The 19,106-nt window shown below is 52.5% G+C and overlaps 6 protein-coding genes across 6 annotated transcripts; 2 read left to right on the top strand and 4 right to left on the bottom strand.

The window, feature by feature from the left end:
• Positions 1 to 270: 270 nt before the first annotated feature.
• Positions 271 to 1,843, bottom strand: N7498_009219 (glycoside hydrolase family 18 protein; the record flags this gene model as incomplete). The annotated part of the gene is made up of 6 exons (XM_058456275.1): positions 271 to 378; positions 436 to 971; positions 1,021 to 1,090; positions 1,155 to 1,214; positions 1,267 to 1,641; positions 1,703 to 1,843. 6 exons carry the CDS (start codon positions 1,841 to 1,843, stop codon positions 271 to 273), a joined length of 1,290 nt encoding a protein of 429 aa, XP_058303174.1.
• Positions 1,844 to 3,237: 1,394 nt separating this feature from the next.
• Positions 3,238 to 4,836, bottom strand: N7498_009218 (uncharacterized protein; the record flags this gene model as incomplete). The annotated part of the gene is made up of 5 exons (XM_058456274.1): positions 3,238 to 3,654; positions 3,704 to 4,098; positions 4,152 to 4,343; positions 4,395 to 4,656; positions 4,711 to 4,836. The coding sequence occupies 5 exons, from the start codon at positions 4,834 to 4,836 to the stop codon at positions 3,238 to 3,240; spliced, it is 1,392 nt and encodes a 463-aa protein (XP_058303173.1).
• A 3,285-nt stretch (positions 4,837 to 8,121) lies between these two features.
• N7498_009217 (uncharacterized protein) lies at positions 8,122 to 8,934 on the top strand (the record flags this gene model as incomplete). Its single annotated transcript, XM_058456273.1, has 2 exons — positions 8,122 to 8,730; positions 8,800 to 8,934. The coding sequence occupies 2 exons, from the start codon at positions 8,122 to 8,124 to the stop codon at positions 8,932 to 8,934; spliced, it is 744 nt and encodes a 247-aa protein (XP_058303172.1).
• A 317-nt stretch (positions 8,935 to 9,251) lies between these two features.
• Positions 9,252 to 10,810, bottom strand: N7498_009216 (arrestin (or S-antigen), N-terminal domain protein; the record flags this gene model as incomplete). The annotated part of the gene is made up of 2 exons (XM_058456272.1): positions 9,252 to 10,555; positions 10,606 to 10,810. The coding sequence occupies 2 exons, from the start codon at positions 10,808 to 10,810 to the stop codon at positions 9,252 to 9,254; spliced, it is 1,509 nt and encodes a 502-aa protein (XP_058303171.1).
• Positions 10,811 to 12,327: 1,517 nt separating this feature from the next.
• On the bottom strand, positions 12,328 to 16,346 carry N7498_009215 (DDB1/RSE1 family protein; the record flags this gene model as incomplete). The annotated part of the gene is made up of 3 exons (XM_058456271.1): positions 12,328 to 13,642; positions 13,839 to 15,912; positions 16,103 to 16,346. The coding sequence occupies 3 exons, from the start codon at positions 16,344 to 16,346 to the stop codon at positions 12,328 to 12,330; spliced, it is 3,633 nt and encodes a 1,210-aa protein (XP_058303170.1).
• A 498-nt stretch (positions 16,347 to 16,844) lies between these two features.
• N7498_009214 (ubiquitin domain-containing protein DSK2) lies at positions 16,845 to 18,338 on the top strand (the record flags this gene model as incomplete). The annotated part of the gene is made up of 2 exons (XM_058456270.1): positions 16,845 to 17,312; positions 17,397 to 18,338. The coding sequence occupies 2 exons, from the start codon at positions 16,845 to 16,847 to the stop codon at positions 18,336 to 18,338; spliced, it is 1,410 nt and encodes a 469-aa protein (XP_058303169.1).
• Positions 18,339 to 19,106: the final 768 nt, after the last annotated feature.

Below are 19,106 nucleotides of genomic sequence, written 5' to 3'. Positions count from 1 at the left end.
ATGACAGTGTTAAGTATCCCGACTAACGTGAGGATACGTCTTAAAGGCATTAACATATGTACCTAATCCTCCTTAAGGGGCTTGCGACTACGAGCTTCGGTAGAAGACAATCAAAAATATCAGAAGTAGAATTGGTATTGAGCAAGCGGATGAAGGACAATCCATCACGAGCAACTCTTCCTCTGTAAATATCCACAGTCATATCGCCAGCGAAAATCATCCATCCAGTGATCATGAATTTCCAGCGGGATTCATGACAGTATCCGACATCTAACTAGAGGGGAAACCGGCCCTCAGGTTAGCATACTCAGACGCAGGGTAGCTCAGCTGATTCTGGTCCTGGAGCAAAGCACCGGTACCTCCGAATTCAGTCACGACCTGCGATACTGTCAGTCAAGACAATTCGAAGCGGTGTTTAAGAGGCGAGTAACTTACCGTGGTGATCAAGCTCTCGGAGCCGTTTTTGTCACTGCTGCTCTCCCACCACATACCACCGCCAAGGCCCTTAGATTGGATGTACTGTGCCTTCATCTGGGCAACCTCTGGCGTGTCGTAGCTGATCATCATCCGCTTAACTGGGTCGTAGCTGTAGCTAGCGATCTCCTGGTCCAGGTTGGTGACCGTCGCTCCGGCCTGCGGTAGCGCCTTGTAGTCCCAGACACCGTCCTCCCAGCTGCCGCTGCCAACACCACTGTAGTTTGTGCCTGGCCCATCAGTGTTCATGAAGGAGCGACCGTAGAGCGGCATTCCAAGGACAATCTTGTCTGCGGGCACGCCGTTTGATGTGTAGTAGGTGATGGCTTGGTCCGTGTTGAATGGTGTACTGAGCGGGTTCGCGACAGATGGATAGACATTGGCGTCGTCGCCGGCGATGGTGGCCCAGCTTCCGGAGTAGTCGTAGGCCATCAGATTCCAAAAGTCCAAATACGGGTCCATTTGGGCCATTGCGAGCTTCTGGTAGTTACTAGGGCCTAGCTCAATGTTAGCAGAAGTAGGCCATCGCTGATGAAATGATCGTACCAGCTGGGGATGCAACTGTGATGAGGAAGTGATAACCACTGGCATTGGCTGCACTGTAGGTATCCAGAGCCTAGTCCTGGTCAGTAATCAATGCACTTGGTGTCCTCTCCAGTGGAAAGGTGGAGGATACTCACCGAGCGCAGCGACTTGAGTAAATCAACGAAGTCCGCAGCCTGGCTGCTGTCGGCAGGATACTAGGCACTAGTTAGTCTCTCGTCTTCCAATTATGATCGATAGACATCATACCTCCCAGTCAATGTCAATACCATCGATTCCGAGGTTCTGCACCATGCTCACGGTGGAAGAGACAAACGCCTGTCTTCCAGTATCGGTACTCATGGGACTCGCAAAGTTGTCCGAATAGGTCCAGCCTCCGATAGAGAGGAGAACTTTCAAGTTTCGGTTCTTCTGCTTGAGCAAGAACAGTTGCTTGATGCAGCCATACACATTGTTTCCCACGTCGTTCCAGGAGTCACCGGGGTAGTGTTTCTGGATATCAGCGTAGGTATCCGACAGGTACACTTCCCCCGTGTCCGGGTGAACGTTGGCAAACGCATAGAGGACATGGGTCAACCTTTCAATGGGGAGTTCCTGGGGTTGGTAGTTTCGGCCATAGATAGCCTGGATGCAAGATATTTGTCAGTGGAACGTTCCCATGATATGAAGTTGTGGTATAACCGACCCAGTTAACAAAGTACGCCACAGAGCGGTACCCGGAAGCAGCGCGAGCCTCAAGCTCGGTCGTGTCACTCCCGAGGGAGGGGATGACGGCGGCATTGGTGAGCCATCCCAGGCCTAGGAGAAAAGGAAGGACAAGATGCATGATGAAAGTCCGAGTGGTTGGAATGAAATCGAGCCAGCGATTTCGAGGATGTGTTGCAGATGGGAAGAGGAGAAAAAGACGCGCTGGAGGGGATGTTTTATACCCCAAATCAGTCTATCATAAATTCGCCCATCTAGGTAGCCTGACCGCGACATGTCCTGCCTGCGGGGATTCCCAACATCGAAACTAAAAGGTCCGCATCTCCGATTGACGCGTTCTCCAAGTGACGCGACGGTAACAGGGAACACCCATAGCTCCAACTCCCGATCAAGAGATGCTACTCTCCAGATCCAGTCAACCCCACACTATCGGAGGGGTCCGCATGTGCACATGCTCAACGTGGCCAGAAGACTGTGTCATCACGAGTCTTGAAGGATGGAAGTATGGACCCCACATTCCGACAGGAACGAAGGCGCCATTCTCGGAACTGACAAACACGTTCCACGATCTCAAGTGCAGTGAGCATTCTTCATGTAACCGTGAAGCATGGAGCAACGTGGTCTTCCGGGTCTTTGATCCCCTAGTCCGGGTGCATGGCTGGGTTGCCTTGTGCTGTGGACGATCGCCCAATCGGCGCCCCCGATACCTGAGGAAGGGTGACATTCTCTTCTGCGATTTCTCCGTCTATCGCCCTCTGAGATTCCTCGGGAGGTATCTCGGAGCCACCGATCACCGAGCGATGCCTATTATCGCTCAACAGCATCTTAGTCGTTGCATTCACCGTCCACCCGAGTCCGAGGTTGACTTGCGGTAGCAGAGTGAATGTAACTTGGATCACGATATCACCCAAGATCAAGGTTCAGTATCCCGGGCCGATACCTGGGGCAGATAGACAGGGGTTGGCAAGAACGAATTAGAGTAAAATCAGGGTCTTCAGCACCTGCCGCCCTGCAGGAACGCATCACCCGCGGGATCAACCAAATGTAACATCCTTGGACCCCATGGCATTTCTACCCATGCGACCGGGGCATGTGCCATACCACCCAACGCGGAGCGCCGTCCAGATCCTATGTGACGAAATCGAGCGAGAGAGGGGTATAGAGATCACCTCGGCACTAAGTCTCAGGGTTGGGAAACCAGTCGGTTTTCCGTCGGGTGAGAAGCTCCAGTCAGGCTAGTGATTAGCCTAGTAAAGTAGCAAGGTGTTGATAGCCTTGTGCGAGATCCGATCGTGGTCTAGAGTCTGGTGGGGAAACAAGGTGAAACCGCATTGCTTGGCGCGGGCCCGATTGCATCAGAGCCCCTGGACCCGTCTTTACGCATGAACGTTGCTGCCGGGCTTAGCATGACCTCGGTATTCTATATGTTCTAACTGTACATGGATAGACGGTGGATGCAAAACGAGTCCTTGGCTCTCCAGAAGCCATATTGATATCCTGATATCTGAGCTCGCTTTACGATGAGTTGTCGGCGCAAGACCAGGCGGCCGAACCTCCCGACTGTTTGTAACTGTCAATAATGGTCACAATAGACCCGTAAGTACCTCCAATCATCAAGAATGTTCCAGCCACTATGATAAAGGCACACCACCCAACCATCAACATCCACTTGGTGGTTCGGAAGTCTCGGCCCTTGCTCCAGTTGTCGTACAGCCACATGCCGGCCATGGGCTGGAAGCACATCGGTGTACCAAGCAAGGCACCGACGAGTGAGACAAGATCACCAAATACGGGAATAGCACTGGCAATAATGTAGGCAATCACCGTGGTGCCCAAAGTGCAGCCGATCCAAACGGCCCAGTGGACGACGGTATTGGCTACCAAATGGCGGGAGCCGTAGAGGATGCGGACAAACATATATTTGGCCGTGATCTAGGAAGGATGAGCACGGCGACAGTAACATCGTTTGAAAAGTACTTACGTGGATAAATAGTAGTGTACTGACGATCAAGCCAGGGAGAGCGAAGCCGTAGCTCACAATCTTCACGGTCGGGCCTGCCGATCCGAGGGCGGGGGAGGAAACGTAGGATCCACAGAAATAGTAGATGACAACGCCGATCGCAAGGTAGAATCCAGTCACCACGGACTGGCAGAGTATCAGGGATCGGTTGTAGTGGGCGGGATCACGCATCTCGGATGCGATGGAGAAGAAGGCGGGGGTGCCGGCGTAGGCGAACACCATCGTCGAGACCGCGGTGATTGCATCGGTGAATGATACATCGCCATTGACAATTTTATAATCGGGAACCCAGACAAGGTCTGCGGGTACGGCGGAAGGGCGGTCCTGGATCCCAACGGCGATGGTGACGATAAGAACTGTGGGGATGGGTTAGCCTCATGGGACCCACGGGGTGGAAAGGACTACCCACTCGAAGTAAGAATGCAAACAAGACCCAACCACGCAAGCCACGAGATGCGACCTAATGTTTGGATACTGCCGAGCGAAAATGTAACTATGGCGGCCACGGCGACGTAGACGGCGGTGCAGGTGGCGTGGGAGGAGACGGCGTTGAGACCGATGGAGATGCCCAGCATACCGGAGCCGGCGACGAAGATCCACCCTACGACGAGTCAGCAACCGGCATCAAGTGTTTGCAGGGAAGGGGACTCACAGAGAATAAAGGCACCTCCCAGAATGATTCGGCCGGGCTTCCCCAGAAGAAGCTCACCGACATCGTCAATGCCGTAGACCTCACGATGCCTCAGTTTGAAAACACCAATAATATAGTCGGACCACGTCGTAATGGCAGCAATGGCACACAAGACAATCACCCCGGGAATGACACCCAGGGAGTCGAAGGCTACGGGGATGGAAAGAACACCGAGACCAATTTGGGTTTTCATCATCAGCACGGCCGTGCCCAACCATCCTACCTGAGGGCCAGTTAGCGAGAACGAGGACCGTCACCACCTGGACAAAACACGTACGTTGCGATAGTTCGGACCATCTTCCGTGATTTCACCGAAGACGGGATCATGCGAGCCTTCAGTCACCTGGCCGACATTGGAAGAGACGTAAGTCAAGGACTCGTCTTGTTTCTTTTCTGAAGACATGCTGACGATATCGATTTGACAAGTGCAAAAGAAAAAGGGCGGCTTGGGGTTACATCTCGCGGGGACTGATGAGACCTTTTAAAGCCTTTGCGCCGCACCCAGAAGCGGCTTAGGGCCGGGTGCTAAACCTCTCGGGTGGCGCGAAAGGGGTGGTTACCGTATCTTCGTATCTTCGTATCTCCGCCACTGAAAAACGCCCCCACAGCGAGATAAGGGATAAACCGTTTTTCTCGTGGTGTCGATCTTATCATTCGCGTCCTGTTCTCCTTGTTCTTCATCTTTGTTTCTTGCTACACCTTCAATAACACTCGATACAACTCCCTAGATCGAGGCGGTCTGTCCCCGGATTTCCAGAATCCCACCTACCGTTGTTCCCCCGCAATCGAACCGCACTCCAACGCCCGAAAATCCACTTTTTTTGAGTGTGGGGGAGGGCGAATTACGTCGGTTCCCCTCTTAAATGCCTCACAGCCTCCGGCCCGGTTCCACTACATACCACACGCGTGCGCTACTAGAATGTTTGGAGAAGGCGATCCACCATTCTTGCCGTGGCAGTCGGGTCCGACTGGTCCTCGCCCCGGTTGATTGGGCATCTCCCGCTGAGCATCGTAAGAGACTTTGGTCTGCCATGGATCGTGTTGCGAAATCTCTGCTTCTGGAAGGTTGTGGCTGACACGATCTGGTTCATTGCCGGTCGATCTGCCCATTCCCTTGTATGTATACTCAATCTCGCCCCGGTGGCCACCGGCCCGGCTTCCCGGGTTTCGAAGGCGTAGGTACCTTCGGCGAACACTGTGCATTGGACGGCCCGTCCGACAAATCTGTATCATGCGCCCGGCCCCTAGCAGCAAAAGATACAATGAATACATACAACATCATCAGCTATGCGAGGTCTTAACCAGGTACGGGAAATGTTCGGTCGGGCCTACGGGCAGAGACTTTGTAAGACATTTTGACCGGTTTTTCATTTGTGTTGCCCCGAAGCACGAGCCAAGTGCATTGGGGTAACCGGGGGGCCTTCTTACCCAAACAGGACGCTCCCTCCAAAACAAAACCTTGCGATCGCGAAAAGAATCGGGAGGGAATTTTTCTCATGATCCCATCAGTCACGGTGCCAATGTGGGCATCACCTACACTCCTTCTCGTACCTAGACGGAACGGGTGGCGACGAAACTACACACACGGCGTTGGTTCGCAGCGGAAGAAAATGGGCCGGCCTCGATGCGCCCCGGAAAAAATGTGCAGGTAGCGGCAGATAGATGGGGCCATGTCCACCCATGGATGTGGTCGTTAGCAACGCGGACATTATCGTACGTGCTCTAAGATATGACCACCGATGTGCGGCAGCGACAATTGACCGTAAACATCCCATTCCCGTCTTCCTTATCGAATGGGAAACTTCCTATTTCGGGATCCCTTCCCGGATCGCCGACCTTTTAAGCAGTTATGCGCGAGACGGCCACGCCGGCTGTCTTGCATATGTGGCTTTCAAGGGGTGGCGCACAGCCTTACTCAAACCCTTGCTCGAACCCTATGGCACAAGTACAACGCCACTTCAGCTGTGAGTCTGGGCCGCTCAACACGGGACTGGGAATTTGAAGTGTTTACAGTCCGCCGGCCCGGGATATGTGGAGTATACTCTTCAGAACACCCCTGCAGTTCCGCGGTTCCAAATATGGACGATGTGGACGATGTGGAAGAGATCGCTTAGGTTGTGGCGTTTTTGCCCGATGGAAGCCAATGGGTGACTAGAAGCGTTAGTCCCATGTTAGTCCATGCAAATCGAGGACCGTTTTTCATTTAGAGACATGGTTCCTAACTAAGTTTCAGATAGCGGGATAGCAAGTGTTCCCGGGCACGGGCAAGAATACGCGACGCTCTTCGATAGGAAAGGACTGCTGTTTTCATAGAGGGCCCTGGTACACTTTTGCCACTATTGCATCTAATCTGGATCAGACCATTCTGGTCGCGACACATCCATTTTGAAGAATTCCTTCGCCTAAACTTACTGGAATGCATTCCGAGTCTTTCGATTGGGAATGGTTGTGACTCCGGAGACACGTCACTGATCACCCACTGCCAGCCAAGCAAGGGTTATCTGTTTGACAGCCGGAAGAACGGCCTCGTAACCTATATCTCTTATTAGCTCGCGTATATGGCATTCAAAAGAACTCCCAGAAATGCTGCGACGCGGAAAATTTTCATTCATCTCCAAAAAATCCCTCGCATGAAGCACGGCCATCCTCGCAGAGCGTCTAGTACCCCACGGATTTCAGTCGAAGATGTCTGTGGAAATAGTAACTGTGTTGACCGCCGTTTTCGTTTACTAGTGCCCTGTTACAGTCCCTCGGCTCCGTGAACTCGATGATGCTGATTCTTCAAATGGCAGTGGTCCCCGGGCAAAGGAAAGTATTACCGCTCACCGCTTGCTTGATACATGCACAATCTCGATTAGCTCGGGATCGTCGCTGCTGTCAACCAAATTCTACATCATGCCACCCCACGCGATATCCACGTTCACTGTTCTTGGCCAAGCACTTTAACCTTATGATTCGTCAAAGCCGAACGTAACTCGTTATCAAATGATAAGGCCTACAATCTCCCATCATTACAACCTAGTGTGATAGATACCGGTTCTGCTGCCGTATCTAAGAGCATGGTCTTCTTGGGGGAATAAAATGGAACCGGTCGATTCGATGCTCTCGACTTGGTTGACCGATCATTGCTTATTAGTGTGATATCGCATCGTAATTTAGGCCGCCATGCTCCTCATATCTGACATGGGGCTATCAGGGTGCCCGATATGTCCAGAGTTTAGGGCTTATCTCACCCCGAGATACACTCGATGAGCTTACAGGAGACCTTTCATGTGTTGAATTTTCGTGGGACATACTCATAGCCAAGGTCGACAATGATGAGAATCCAGTCATTAGGTGCTCATAGACACGGAAGACAGGAACTTTGGAATGCAGAAATGATGGGTAAAAGATAAATATAGACGATTGAATGTCGGCATAGAGTGCCATAACTCAGTTATGCTCGGGTCTATCCACCTTTCTGTGATATAAGCCATAGCAAAATCAGTTCATTGTAACTGCCTGAGAAATGGGGCTATCTGGTGAGAATCGCTTGGAAGGTCGGTTCCAGTTACAATCAAAGGGAATTTCCACAAACAAGGCGAGCATATAAACAACGAACTTCCAATGGAATCTTCTCCACTCCACACGTCTCATCACCAAATATTATCTTTTGACATGGGAAATTGGGAACATCTTGTCAAGAAAAATGACCAAGAACATTGCAATCAAGAATGGGGACACTTTGCCAGATACGGCTGCCCAGAAAGTGCTCTCAACTCGCAACCTGGTTGCTGAAATAATCAGGTGGCTCGTGGAAATTCTCGATCATTCAGAACGGGGAAATGGAAAATATCACAAGGGTCGCGGCCGTCGTAATTCACTGTGCGATCTAGTTACCTTGAACAGACTCTGGTTCGACCAAACCATCCCCTACATCTGGAAAGCCCCAACCAACAAAAACAGCTCCTTTCATCAGCGATTCGCTAAAGTCAAAGAAGCGCGCCTTCAGACATACGCCAACTTTGTCGAATATGGTCATTTACTCGCCGTCCCTTTCGACGACTTGGTCGATAACAATAGAATCCTCCGCGGAGTGACTTTTCCCCGACTGAATCAAATCGACCTAGTTCTTCGATATCGTGAACGGATACTGTGCTTCCCAAGACTCAGTGCTCCGGCACTGCAGAGCATACGTATCCGGATCGCGTGGATATTGAAATCCAGAGGATCGGACAAGGTCCATTTTCGCTTTGGACACGGGACTACGCCGCGATTGAACCCGCAGTTGGGCCACAGGCTCGGTGGTTGTCTCAAGGTTTGTGTTTTGGATCCGTGGGCGATGTTGTATATTGCATACCTGACTCATTATGCTGGGATCGGTTAGTCTTATTTCACGAGCGTCTCGCGTGTCGTCCTCGGGCCTGGCTTGCTGGTTCACCCAAGGACGGTGCAGAGTATCGGTAGACGCCTTCCAAATGTCGCTGTTTTCGTCGATGATAGCAAGGTTGTTGAGGAGTAGCTTTGTATTACTTCGCCGCAGTAATTCCCCAATATCACTTTTTCAAGAGGTTTAGCTGCGCTACTTGAGTGTTCTGGGAGTAAGAGCCATTTCAAAAGGAGCAAGAAGTTTCAATAATGTGGTTGATTAGGTAGAAGATTGATTATGTGCTAGAAACATCCATTTTTGCGCTCCGTAGCGGACATAGGCAAAAAAGGGGGTATATTTCAACAAAAAAAAAAGGCTCGGAATGAAATGAACGCAACTTTTAATGAATGCAAGGCATGAGAATGGGGTATTATCAAGCAGAAAGACAAACATGTGCACGGATTCAATGCTCAAGTAGCAGCTTGCAAGCGGGGTACGGTAGAAGAAATGGTCTCCGAGTACTCGGGTGGTGCCAAGTTCACATCGATGACTGCTTCACTCACAAGCGGAGTTACAGATCGGGGTTGGAAAAAGGCGTTCATTTCTTCCTGCGTGATAATCACTCCCTCGATGGCTGACTTGAGAGAGTCACACTTGGACTGGGAGATGATCTGGATTGGCAGTCGGAGATAGACGGTAGGCGTGAGGACGTTTGCACCCGGGGTTTGATACGTCACTGAGAGGTCGAGTGAGTAGGTGCGAGACATCAGGCATGAGTGAAACGTCGGCACGAATGTCTTGTTTTTGGGGAGCGTGATGGGAACCACGACTGATGCGGTGTAGTAGGTGTCTCCAGAGAAGGAAGTAGATGGGCCGGTTGAGTCTGCCGAGCAAGTCGAGCAAGTCGAGTTGAATGAGTCGCGGCGATCCGTGTCAGACAGGGCGGAGTGCTTCTGCCACTGTGCGGATGCCACACACATTGTCGACAGAGCAACAGAGTCGGTGAAGAGGGCTTGTCCGATCTGGGAGAAGGGCATGGTACCAGACTGACAGGGGAAATCCTCCCAGGGAGTCACACTGTAGAAAGTGTTCACTTTGAGCTTGCTGGCCATGGAGCCGAGACGAGGCGGCTGCTCGTTGCCCACGGGCTCGAATCGAAGCTGGACGGTAGCCACGGTGCTGACGGTGTCACGGGGTTCACAGCTGGGAGGGGATAGTCGAATCGGCTTGGGCTGCGATGAGGAAGCTACCAAGCGGCCCAGCTTGCCGCGCAGGAATCCGCGCTTTACGCTCTTCTCCTTCCGGGTACAGTAGTAGGCGTGATCGACGGTGTTGATAGGAGGCTCCTCTTCGACCGTTGGAATGATGCGGACCTTTTTGGCGACATTGGCCAGTGCCTTGACCTGACGGTGGTCTGTTGACGACCTCTTCATGACCGCCACGCGGATGATATATGAGATCTGGGTCGTATCCGGTGCCATATCATCGAGAAGAGTCTTTCCATTTCCAGCCATTATGGGATCGCCCAATGTCGGTGGGAGCATGGTGTGAGATCGGTGGATTTGGTGGTTGCTCCTGGCGTGTGTGCACACCTGGGGTAGCAATTGTTCGGGGACGACGAATGTGAAGGGGAAGGTGTACTTGCAACCAGCTTCGAGCAGTCGCGGGGTTGGGTATTCTGTCTCTTCGATAGGTTGGCGCAGCTTTAAAAACATCTGCTGGGACCCTGTACGGCCGGGACATGCTGCTCGTTCTACTGTGGTGTGCGATGTGCCTATATTGAATTAGATACGATACCACCAGAAGATACCGGAGTATTCTTACCTTGTAGAACAATCTCCACCTCATCAAAACGCGTCTCATGCTCCACGGTGATCGTCGCAGTGCCTTCAATCTGGTCGCCAGTTGTATAGGAGTTGACGAGCCCAGGTGTCTGACCTTCCAGGTTGATGTCTATTTTGGGCTGTGAACGCCGAGTGAAGACATCCAGGGACTCGGAGGTCCTGCTTATGACTGAGGTCGCAACCATTGTATCGCGCCTTTGGAGTCAAGAGGGATCAAGGTGTAGGTCTGGAGAAAAGTAGAACGGAGAAAGCAAGACGCGAAAGGGTCAATAAGTGAGTAGTAAAAGGATCAAGGGACCACAAAAAAAAAGTAGTATAAAGTGGAGCCGTCGACAACCGCGTATACAACAGGGTCCAGGAGAAGCCCCGTCTTATAGACCCTTCCTTCACTTTGACTAGAACGAGTTGAAGATGATTTCAAATCGCCGTGAGTCACGTTCCGCCTCCGATAGCTTGTAGCAGAACTGACCAACGCCCGTCGTCTGGAGCTGCAGTTAAAGGCTAAGTCGGACGGAGCCGATCAGAGTGATTGGCGGGGCAGCTCCTACATCGGTCGCATGCGCACGCCCTTGGATTGACATTCCTAGACTTTACTTTAGCCCTTGTCCGGGCGCCACAGGACGTCATGGGTGTCATGGGTGTCATGCACCTTGCACATTGCACATTGCACCATGCCGATACGAAGCCCGAAACCGCATGTCCGTGGCTTCTCTCGTTCCTCCCAAGGGCACCTCGAGACTCGTCGAAGCACAAGCTTGACTCGGGCGGGTCTAGAGTCGGTGGATCGCGCCTCACGCCGACATGCACGCCCTTCGAGACTCCACTTGGCGCAGACCAACCGTGGTGGGCCACTCACATTCCCCGACGCTCGGTCTTTGTGTGATTGATATGGCCAATCAGTAACAACAAGCCACAATAGCATTTGGGGATGTAAGCACGAGAAAAGGTTCCGTTATATGGTCAGCCGACAACTCTTCCGAAAGCTGCTCATCAAACTGACCAGTCTTCCATGTTCGGCCCCCAACATGACACCATCGCGGCTCCATCATGACTTTCCCGAGGAGAAACTGACGACGGTAGCCGGTGTTTCGGGAGGCCCCAGATATTTCCGCCCTTAACCGACACTTTGTCCATGCCGAGTGGGTGCTGGTCGCAGTTTACGGGATCGCGGGCTAATCGTTCACACCCTGCGTTGAGACATCTCGGTTTCTTTTCGGTTGGCCGATCGACCTCGTCGCCGATCAATCCGGTGGTCTTTTACTTCAACATCCTAGTATACGGGACACGGGACCCACGGATACTCCAATTGTAAATCCATTTCTATCGAAATCACTACCTAGACTTACGGGTGGGATATCCCGACAGATAAATTACGGTGTATGTCCGTGGTGCAATGCGGACAAAACCGTACTCAAAAAACGTCGACGCGTGGTGTCCACGCTTCTTCTTGTCTCATACAGGTCACTCGTCATGGACGGGCGGCCTGCATCCAGCTCAAGATTAGCCGAGTGAAGACGGCAGACCGAGCGAGGCAAGAGACGTGCTCCGAAGAGATGTCTAAGAAGAGAAAGGGAAGTGGCAGAAGCCATGATACAAGAATGCGGTCAATGCCGCCAAGTGGTATCGATTAACAGGTACCTAGGTATCTGAAGCCCAGAGCACAAACGCCGTGATCAGACGCCGACCTGCCCCGTAAAAAGAATTAGTACGCCACCCGAGTTCGCATATCCGAAATCTTGCGCTCGATTTCGCGCACGGAGCGATCCAGCTCCCCCGCAATCATCATTTTCGTATCGTTGGGCAGTAGGAAATACATCTCGCAGAGGTCGCCGTCAATGACCCCCTTGGAGGGTGCATAATAGCCGCGGTAGATCAGGTGGTCTCGTCCTGCCAGAGGAGGCTGCTGCACGGCAAGCTGCATTTCCAGGCTTTGGAAGAAGTCAACGTCCTCGCGGCTGACGAACGGCACGAACATGCCGATCGTGCCCTGGAAGCCGGTCCATACAACAATGTCACGCCCACCAGCCACCAGCTGGGCTTTGTGAATGCTGGTGGGGACATCTTGCGTGTAGTAGTGGACCATCAGCTCGAGACGGTGGGGAGTTCCCTGCAGGTAGCCTCGCTCGTGAACAAGATGGGCACCGGATCCATCCTCGTCGGCCTCTTCCGAAACCTTGGTCGGGCATCGCATCAACCACAGGTTACCAAACTTGTCACCACCGGCGACGGTTTCATAATCGACCATGGCTGTCGAGGTTGTCCACCGAGAGATGGAGTCGTCGACGAAGGGAATAAGGATATTCTCCTGGTACTTGTAGACGACATAAGTAACACTCTCGCGGACATCGCTCACCACGATTCGGCTGCCTTGCGTCTGCAGGCCCACAATGGTCTTGGGGACGACCGGGGCCTGGCACTTGCGGAGAAGCTGCTTCATGCCGAGGTCGTACAGACGAAGAATTGAGCCAACGCCAGCAAGAACCTTACCCTGGAAGGCAAGCAGAGCAAGAGGTGGCTCCTCGACCTTGGTCTTGTGGATAAATTCCAGCTCGCGGCCATCCTCCTGGAATCGGTAGATGTGAATAAAGCCGCCAGCGGAGGATGGGGGCAGGGCAACCATATCCTTGGCAGTTCCAACAACCAAGAAGGTCTCGCCGTCTTGACTCGCGAATGGCACAGCAGCAACGCTGACTGCTGCTTCGTTCTCTTCGAGATCGAGAGTAAACACCACCGACTTTGAAGAGACCGGGTCCACAATTTGGATACATGAGGCCCAATGACCAGTACCGCGAGGATATCCAAATTCTTCTGGTGGCAAGACCGCAAACTCGCCATTGGTTTGAGTCTTCGAATCTTGAATGAGACTCTCCCGAGTAGCAGGAGACAGGACGTTGTTATCCGATTCGATGACGTAGAACAGCGGTTGCTCCGGGTGTTGAACAAAGCGACGCGGTGTGTAAGCAAGAGGAATAGATTCCTGAAGCATGTTGTTGTCGAGTTTCTCGATGGAGAAAATCCTAGTATTTGTCAGTGACAATGTCTCAACGCCAAGTGAAATTGCAAGACGGTGAAAGATAGAAAATGATCTCAGTAGGAACAATTGGAAAATAAATAAAAAAGTTTGTCCACATAAATATTCGGGCCCTTATTTTCATCATATGATCAAGGAGGGATGTTGGGGTATCAATGCACATGCTGGAATGATAAACGTACCTGAGGTTGCGGCCTTGGATACCGATCATACCCTCGACACACTGCTCACTGGAGAAGTTCCAACCCCACTCGAGAGGAACATAGTCCAGCGGCGTGAGCATAAAGCCCCTGGTTTGGGTATCGGAATATCCAAGCCATGAGCGGGAGCTAAGAGCCAGGACGGCGGTTTGGCCCTTGACAGAGACCTGTGACAGTTTGACGGGCTTTGCGCCCAAGAAGCGTGTCCGAGTATCCGACAGCTCGCCAGTGACTTCATCCAGAACGGTACGAAGGTAAACACCGGAGTAAAGACCAATGTGCAGATAAAGTGTGGTTCCACCAGAGCTTGAATCGGCCATGGCCATGATACTCAGTGACGAGGGAGCAGACGTCAGGGCTTGGACGGACTTGTTTTCCAGAGTGGAGTCTGGGTCCAGACTGAGGATGCGGACAGTTGAGTCATCACAGCCGACAGCCAGGAAAGAGCTGCGGACTCGGCCATCAGGAACCTGGCCCAGGCTTAGGGAAGTGACGGTGCCAGACATTTGACGTCTCTCGTCATATTCAGCCAGCGTACCATCGTTATCCATTTCGAAGTACACGATCTCGCCAGAGCTGAGAGCCACTGCTACCTGGCGCTCGTTCGTAGCCGCAGCCACGATTGAACGATGTTGCGGCGCGGGCCACTCGTTGACTCGACGGTCTGAAAGTAGGTGGCGAATACCACGAGGATGCACTTGAATCAAAGAATCCTCGCCCAGTTGTTGCACAGCTAGCGTAGGTGCTGTGGAGAGGAAACCAGTATCGCTGACCTCCTCCACGATCTCGCCAATTCCCAAGACCAGAGTACCATTGGCAAATGAGAGAACAATGTACGCATCGTACTCATCGTGTCGTGTCAACTTAGTCGTCCAGACGGCGGAGGGCACCGTTCGGAGCTCCGATTCCACAATCTCAGAAACTTCTAATCCGTGCTTAAGGGTTCGGAAAGTACTGCGAGCACCAGTGCCGCAAACTGAGTAGATTTGTGGGGCGTCATCCTCAGTGAGATTGGCAACTTTGCTGTCAATCAATGGATTGAGGGAACCCAAGGTTTCCATGAGATTGAGATTCTCTGCGGCCCGGGGGCGGAAGAAAATCGGGTCGTATGGGACAGATGGGTCGGCAGAGTAGTCATCGCTTGAGAATTCAAGTTCCACATCATCATCACCAAGCTTCTCAAATTGGTAGAAGTGGTGGTTGCCCGATTCGCTGGCGACATAAAGGAAACCGCTCTTGAGAATCAGAAGATTTGATGCGACTGGGACGGTATCGAAATATTTGATCTTAAGTCTCTGGACCTCGCCCGTCAATTGACCATTGTCATCTTCCACCATATCAAGCGTGAGCTTGAACATGTCACCGTCATCTGTTTGGAGAAGGAAGAAGAATGCACCTCGCATCTTGTGCATCACGCCAGAAACGATAGTCCGCTTCCGTTCGGGGTTCTCAGTCGGTCCACTCCGACGTGGGATAGGCACACGGAACGCATCCTGATTAGAGTGGCGATATGTGACGCTGTCCTCGGCACATACCAGTACACCGCTGGGGCCGTCCGCACCTCCAGGGACCTGGAACAACATGTTCGCGGTGCGGTCGACAGGCTCAGACCATTTGCGGACAACGTGGTTGAGACCGAGGTCAAGCTCATAGTACACCAAGACTTTCTCAATTTCTGCGTATGCCTGACCAGTGGAATCTTGGTCCGCTTCGGAATAATCCACTTCCAACGCAGCGAAGACAGGGTTCTCGTAGCCCACATCCAGAGATATCATTGCAAACACAATGGTTTGTGCCTTGTGCGCCTCGAGGGGGGACGAAATGGTGAGCTCCGCCTGGGAGTTGCGGTTCAAAACATAGACCAGCTTGTTCTTTTCCACCGACGCAATCAAGCACGCACGTCCCTTGGGGTCCACGGCGAGATATTGCCCTGGAACTACCCTTCGAACACCAGACTTGCCAAATGTTTCCAGATGGATCCGGTTGAAACGGTTCTGCGAGGGGACATACTCGATGATGGTGATGCGACCCGAGTCCGAGCCGATGATAATGTAATCTAAATAAATCAAAATTGTCTCAGCACAGTTTCGTAAACGTGTGTTAACAGCGTCAACGTTGCTGGCCGGGGCAGGTCCCCCGCCCGTCAAGGGGCCGGCTCAGAAAACCAGGACCGTGCTACCCGGAAAGCTTGAAGAATCACTAAGTTGAACTCGTAAATGAAAACACGGGCTAAATCAAAGACATACCTTTATTGCTTCCAGCCAGTCTGAACGCTGCCAGTGAGCGGATGATGCCGAAGACATTCTGCGAAAAGATCGGCACGACCTTTCCCTGAGTCGGGTCCGGACGGTGGATGGTAAGCTTGGAACCGGATGCAGTGACGATCTGCTGCTCCTTGGTCCCAGCAAACTGACCCAGGATGGCCTGGGTGATCGCAGTCGGAGGCTGGATCGTCAGGGAGTACATGAACATGTGCGAGGTGGTAGCCATGGTGGGCAGCTAGCTCACGGGTCCCCCCCCAAACACACGAAGCAGAAAGACGCGATTTGTACACGCAATTGCAGTCCACAGGATAGGATTATCACATCAATCCCATTGCTGCCGGATGGAGTCAGTTGGAAAAGAAGACTCCTCCGTAAAGATGATCCACGATTGGGGGTGGGAAACAAGAGAATGTGCTTGCGGGAAGGAAAGGTGCAGAGGTGCAAAATTGCAGTGCGAAGCTGTCGGTCACGTGCGGCTCAACGATCGGATTCGACCGCCTTCTGCAATCACCGCCCTGTTATGTAATTGCTGGACTATGAAGCACCTCGCTATCTGACCTAACCCTCTTTGCCTCCGTCTGCTCCAGGCATTGCTGTCTTGTTTCCGCTAAGCAGTGCGATCATTTGTTATCCTGATCCGGCTACATCCTGTGCCGAACCCCTCGATCTATCATTCCCACCAAAGTCCCCAACCCCACACGTCGGCTTCTTCCAACCTGCCAACATGGCCGATGACACCGGTGTTGCTGAGGATACCTCCATTACCTTCACCGTCAAGTCCTCCACCGATGCCAAGTTCACCCTGAGCCTTCCTGTCTCCACGCCGGTCTCGGAACTGAAGCAGAAGCTATCGAGCTCTGATTATGCCGATACCCCCGCCGAACGCCAGCGTCTGATCTACTCCGGTCGTGTTCTGAAAGACAATGAGACGCTAGAGAGCTACAAGATCAAGGATGGTCACACCATCCACTTAGTTAAAAGTGCCGCAAGCAACCAGCAGCGCCCGAACCCGACTGGCCAATCCAGCTCAACAACGGCACCTGCTGGCACCACCCCGAATCAACCCGCGGCTGGTGTCCCCACCAACCTCGCTGCTGGCACTGGCAACAACCCTTTGGCTGGTCTTACTGGTGCACGATATGCTGGGTTTGCCCAGCTTCCTGGGGCAGGTCTCTTCGGCCCAGATGGTGGGGTAAGTGAGCCCTGATATCATATGACTTGCTCGTCGGCAACCGCGGTCACGTTCGGATATACTGACATATGCCATTGAATCTAGATGGGCCCTCCTCCGGACTCTGACCAAATGTTGAACATGCTTGAGAACCCCCAATTCCAGTCACAGATCAACGAGGCTCTGCAGAACCCCGCGATGATCGATATGATGATCCAACAAAACCCCATGCTCCGTGATATGGGACCTATGGCGCGATCGATGTTGGAAAGCCCGGAGTTCCGCCGGATGCTGACTGATCCCAATCACATTCGCCAGATGATGCAAATGCAACGAGCGATGGGTGGTATGGGTGGTGGTATGGGCGGCGAGGCTTCCTTTCCCGCTCCAGGCTTGACCAACACCACCGCTCAAGACGGTCAGAACAATCCGCAGCAAAACCCTCCTCCCAATCCGTTTGCTCAAATGGGGCAGAATCCCCTTGGAAACCCATTCGCACAGCTCTTTGGGGGTGCCAATCCTTTTGGCAATCCCGCTGCAGCTGGTAACACCCAGCCCACTGGCACGCAAGGTGGCCAGGGCACTACAGAGCGGTCTGCTGCTGGAGAGGGACAGACTCCCGAGGCTGGTCAGGCTCAAGCCCAGGCTCAAAATCCCTTTGCATCAATGCTCAACCCGGCTCTATTTGGCAATGGTGGTGGTCAGGGCATCAACCCTTTCAATCCTCAGCAAAACCCGTTCCTGCGTGACCCTGCACTGATGCAACAGATGATGCAGGCGATGGGTGGACAAGGTGGACAAGGTGGAGAAGGAGGCGCGGCTGGTACAAATCCACTGGCAGCTTTGCTCGGAGGTGGTGGCTACGGTGGTGGCTTCGGCGCCCCACAGCCACCGGACAACCGACCCCCGGAGGAACGCTACGCTGATCAGCTCCGCCAGTTGAACGATATGGGCTTCTTTGAGTTTGAGCGAAACATTGAAGCTCTGCGTCGCACCGGCGGTAGTGTTCAAGGAGCTGTTGAGTATCTGCTGAGCGACCTGTCATGAGATTTCCCGCTCGTTTTTCCCATCGCCCATTTTTCGTGTTCATTTTTTACCTTGACGTGTTCCAATGACTGATGGTAACGTCCGGCTTTCTGAGTGCTGATGACCTTTTCATTCCCCCTTTTCGCATGCTTGTACGTGGATGTGGATGTTTCCTTTCTATTTAAGACTGGATCGGCCTGGATGTTAGCGTTTCTTGATGGCTGTTGACCACTCCAATATCATTCAGTTTCCTGCGGTATGCGAAACTCTAGATAATACTCCACGCGGCTGCTGAGAGGGTCTCTAGAGCCACATTGCGTAGATTTTGCCCATGTTGCACTTCATTCCGTTCTTATTGGATGTCGGCAGGGTCCACGGGCCTCTGCCGGATCACCATCGGTACGGGATGCAATAGATAGCATTAAACGGCAGAAATATATAACCGTTGGAAACTGCTCGACAGGGCACAAAACGAAGTATTTTGATTCTTACGATCACCACTGCTCGTTTGAATGTCCCCCAATTCAATTTAATGCTATATCCACTTTCTACGCGATGGTGGAGTCAAGGAAATAAGCAGGTAAGCTTTTTCCGCTTTCCGCCAGTGCCAAATCCGTCCATGCCGCCCATTAGGTAAGCCATGTTGACACGCTGGAAAGACCGTCCTCTTGAGTTCCAAGGTATTCCACCCTTGACTGGTCGATTCCCCATTGCTGGCCCTGCGGCATTCAGTGCCGATTACACTCGCTCTCAATCACACCCCCTCCTATCGACATCCGTCCACCAGAT

The sequence above is a fragment of the Penicillium cinerascens genome (assembly GCF_028974065.1).
Source record: "Penicillium cinerascens strain IBT 15544 chromosome Unknown scaffold_4_segment0_segment1, whole genome shotgun sequence".
In the NCBI taxonomy this organism is placed as follows: domain Eukaryota; kingdom Fungi; phylum Ascomycota; class Eurotiomycetes; order Eurotiales; family Aspergillaceae; genus Penicillium; species Penicillium cinerascens.
This window is presented reverse-complemented; position numbering and strand designations above follow the sequence as displayed.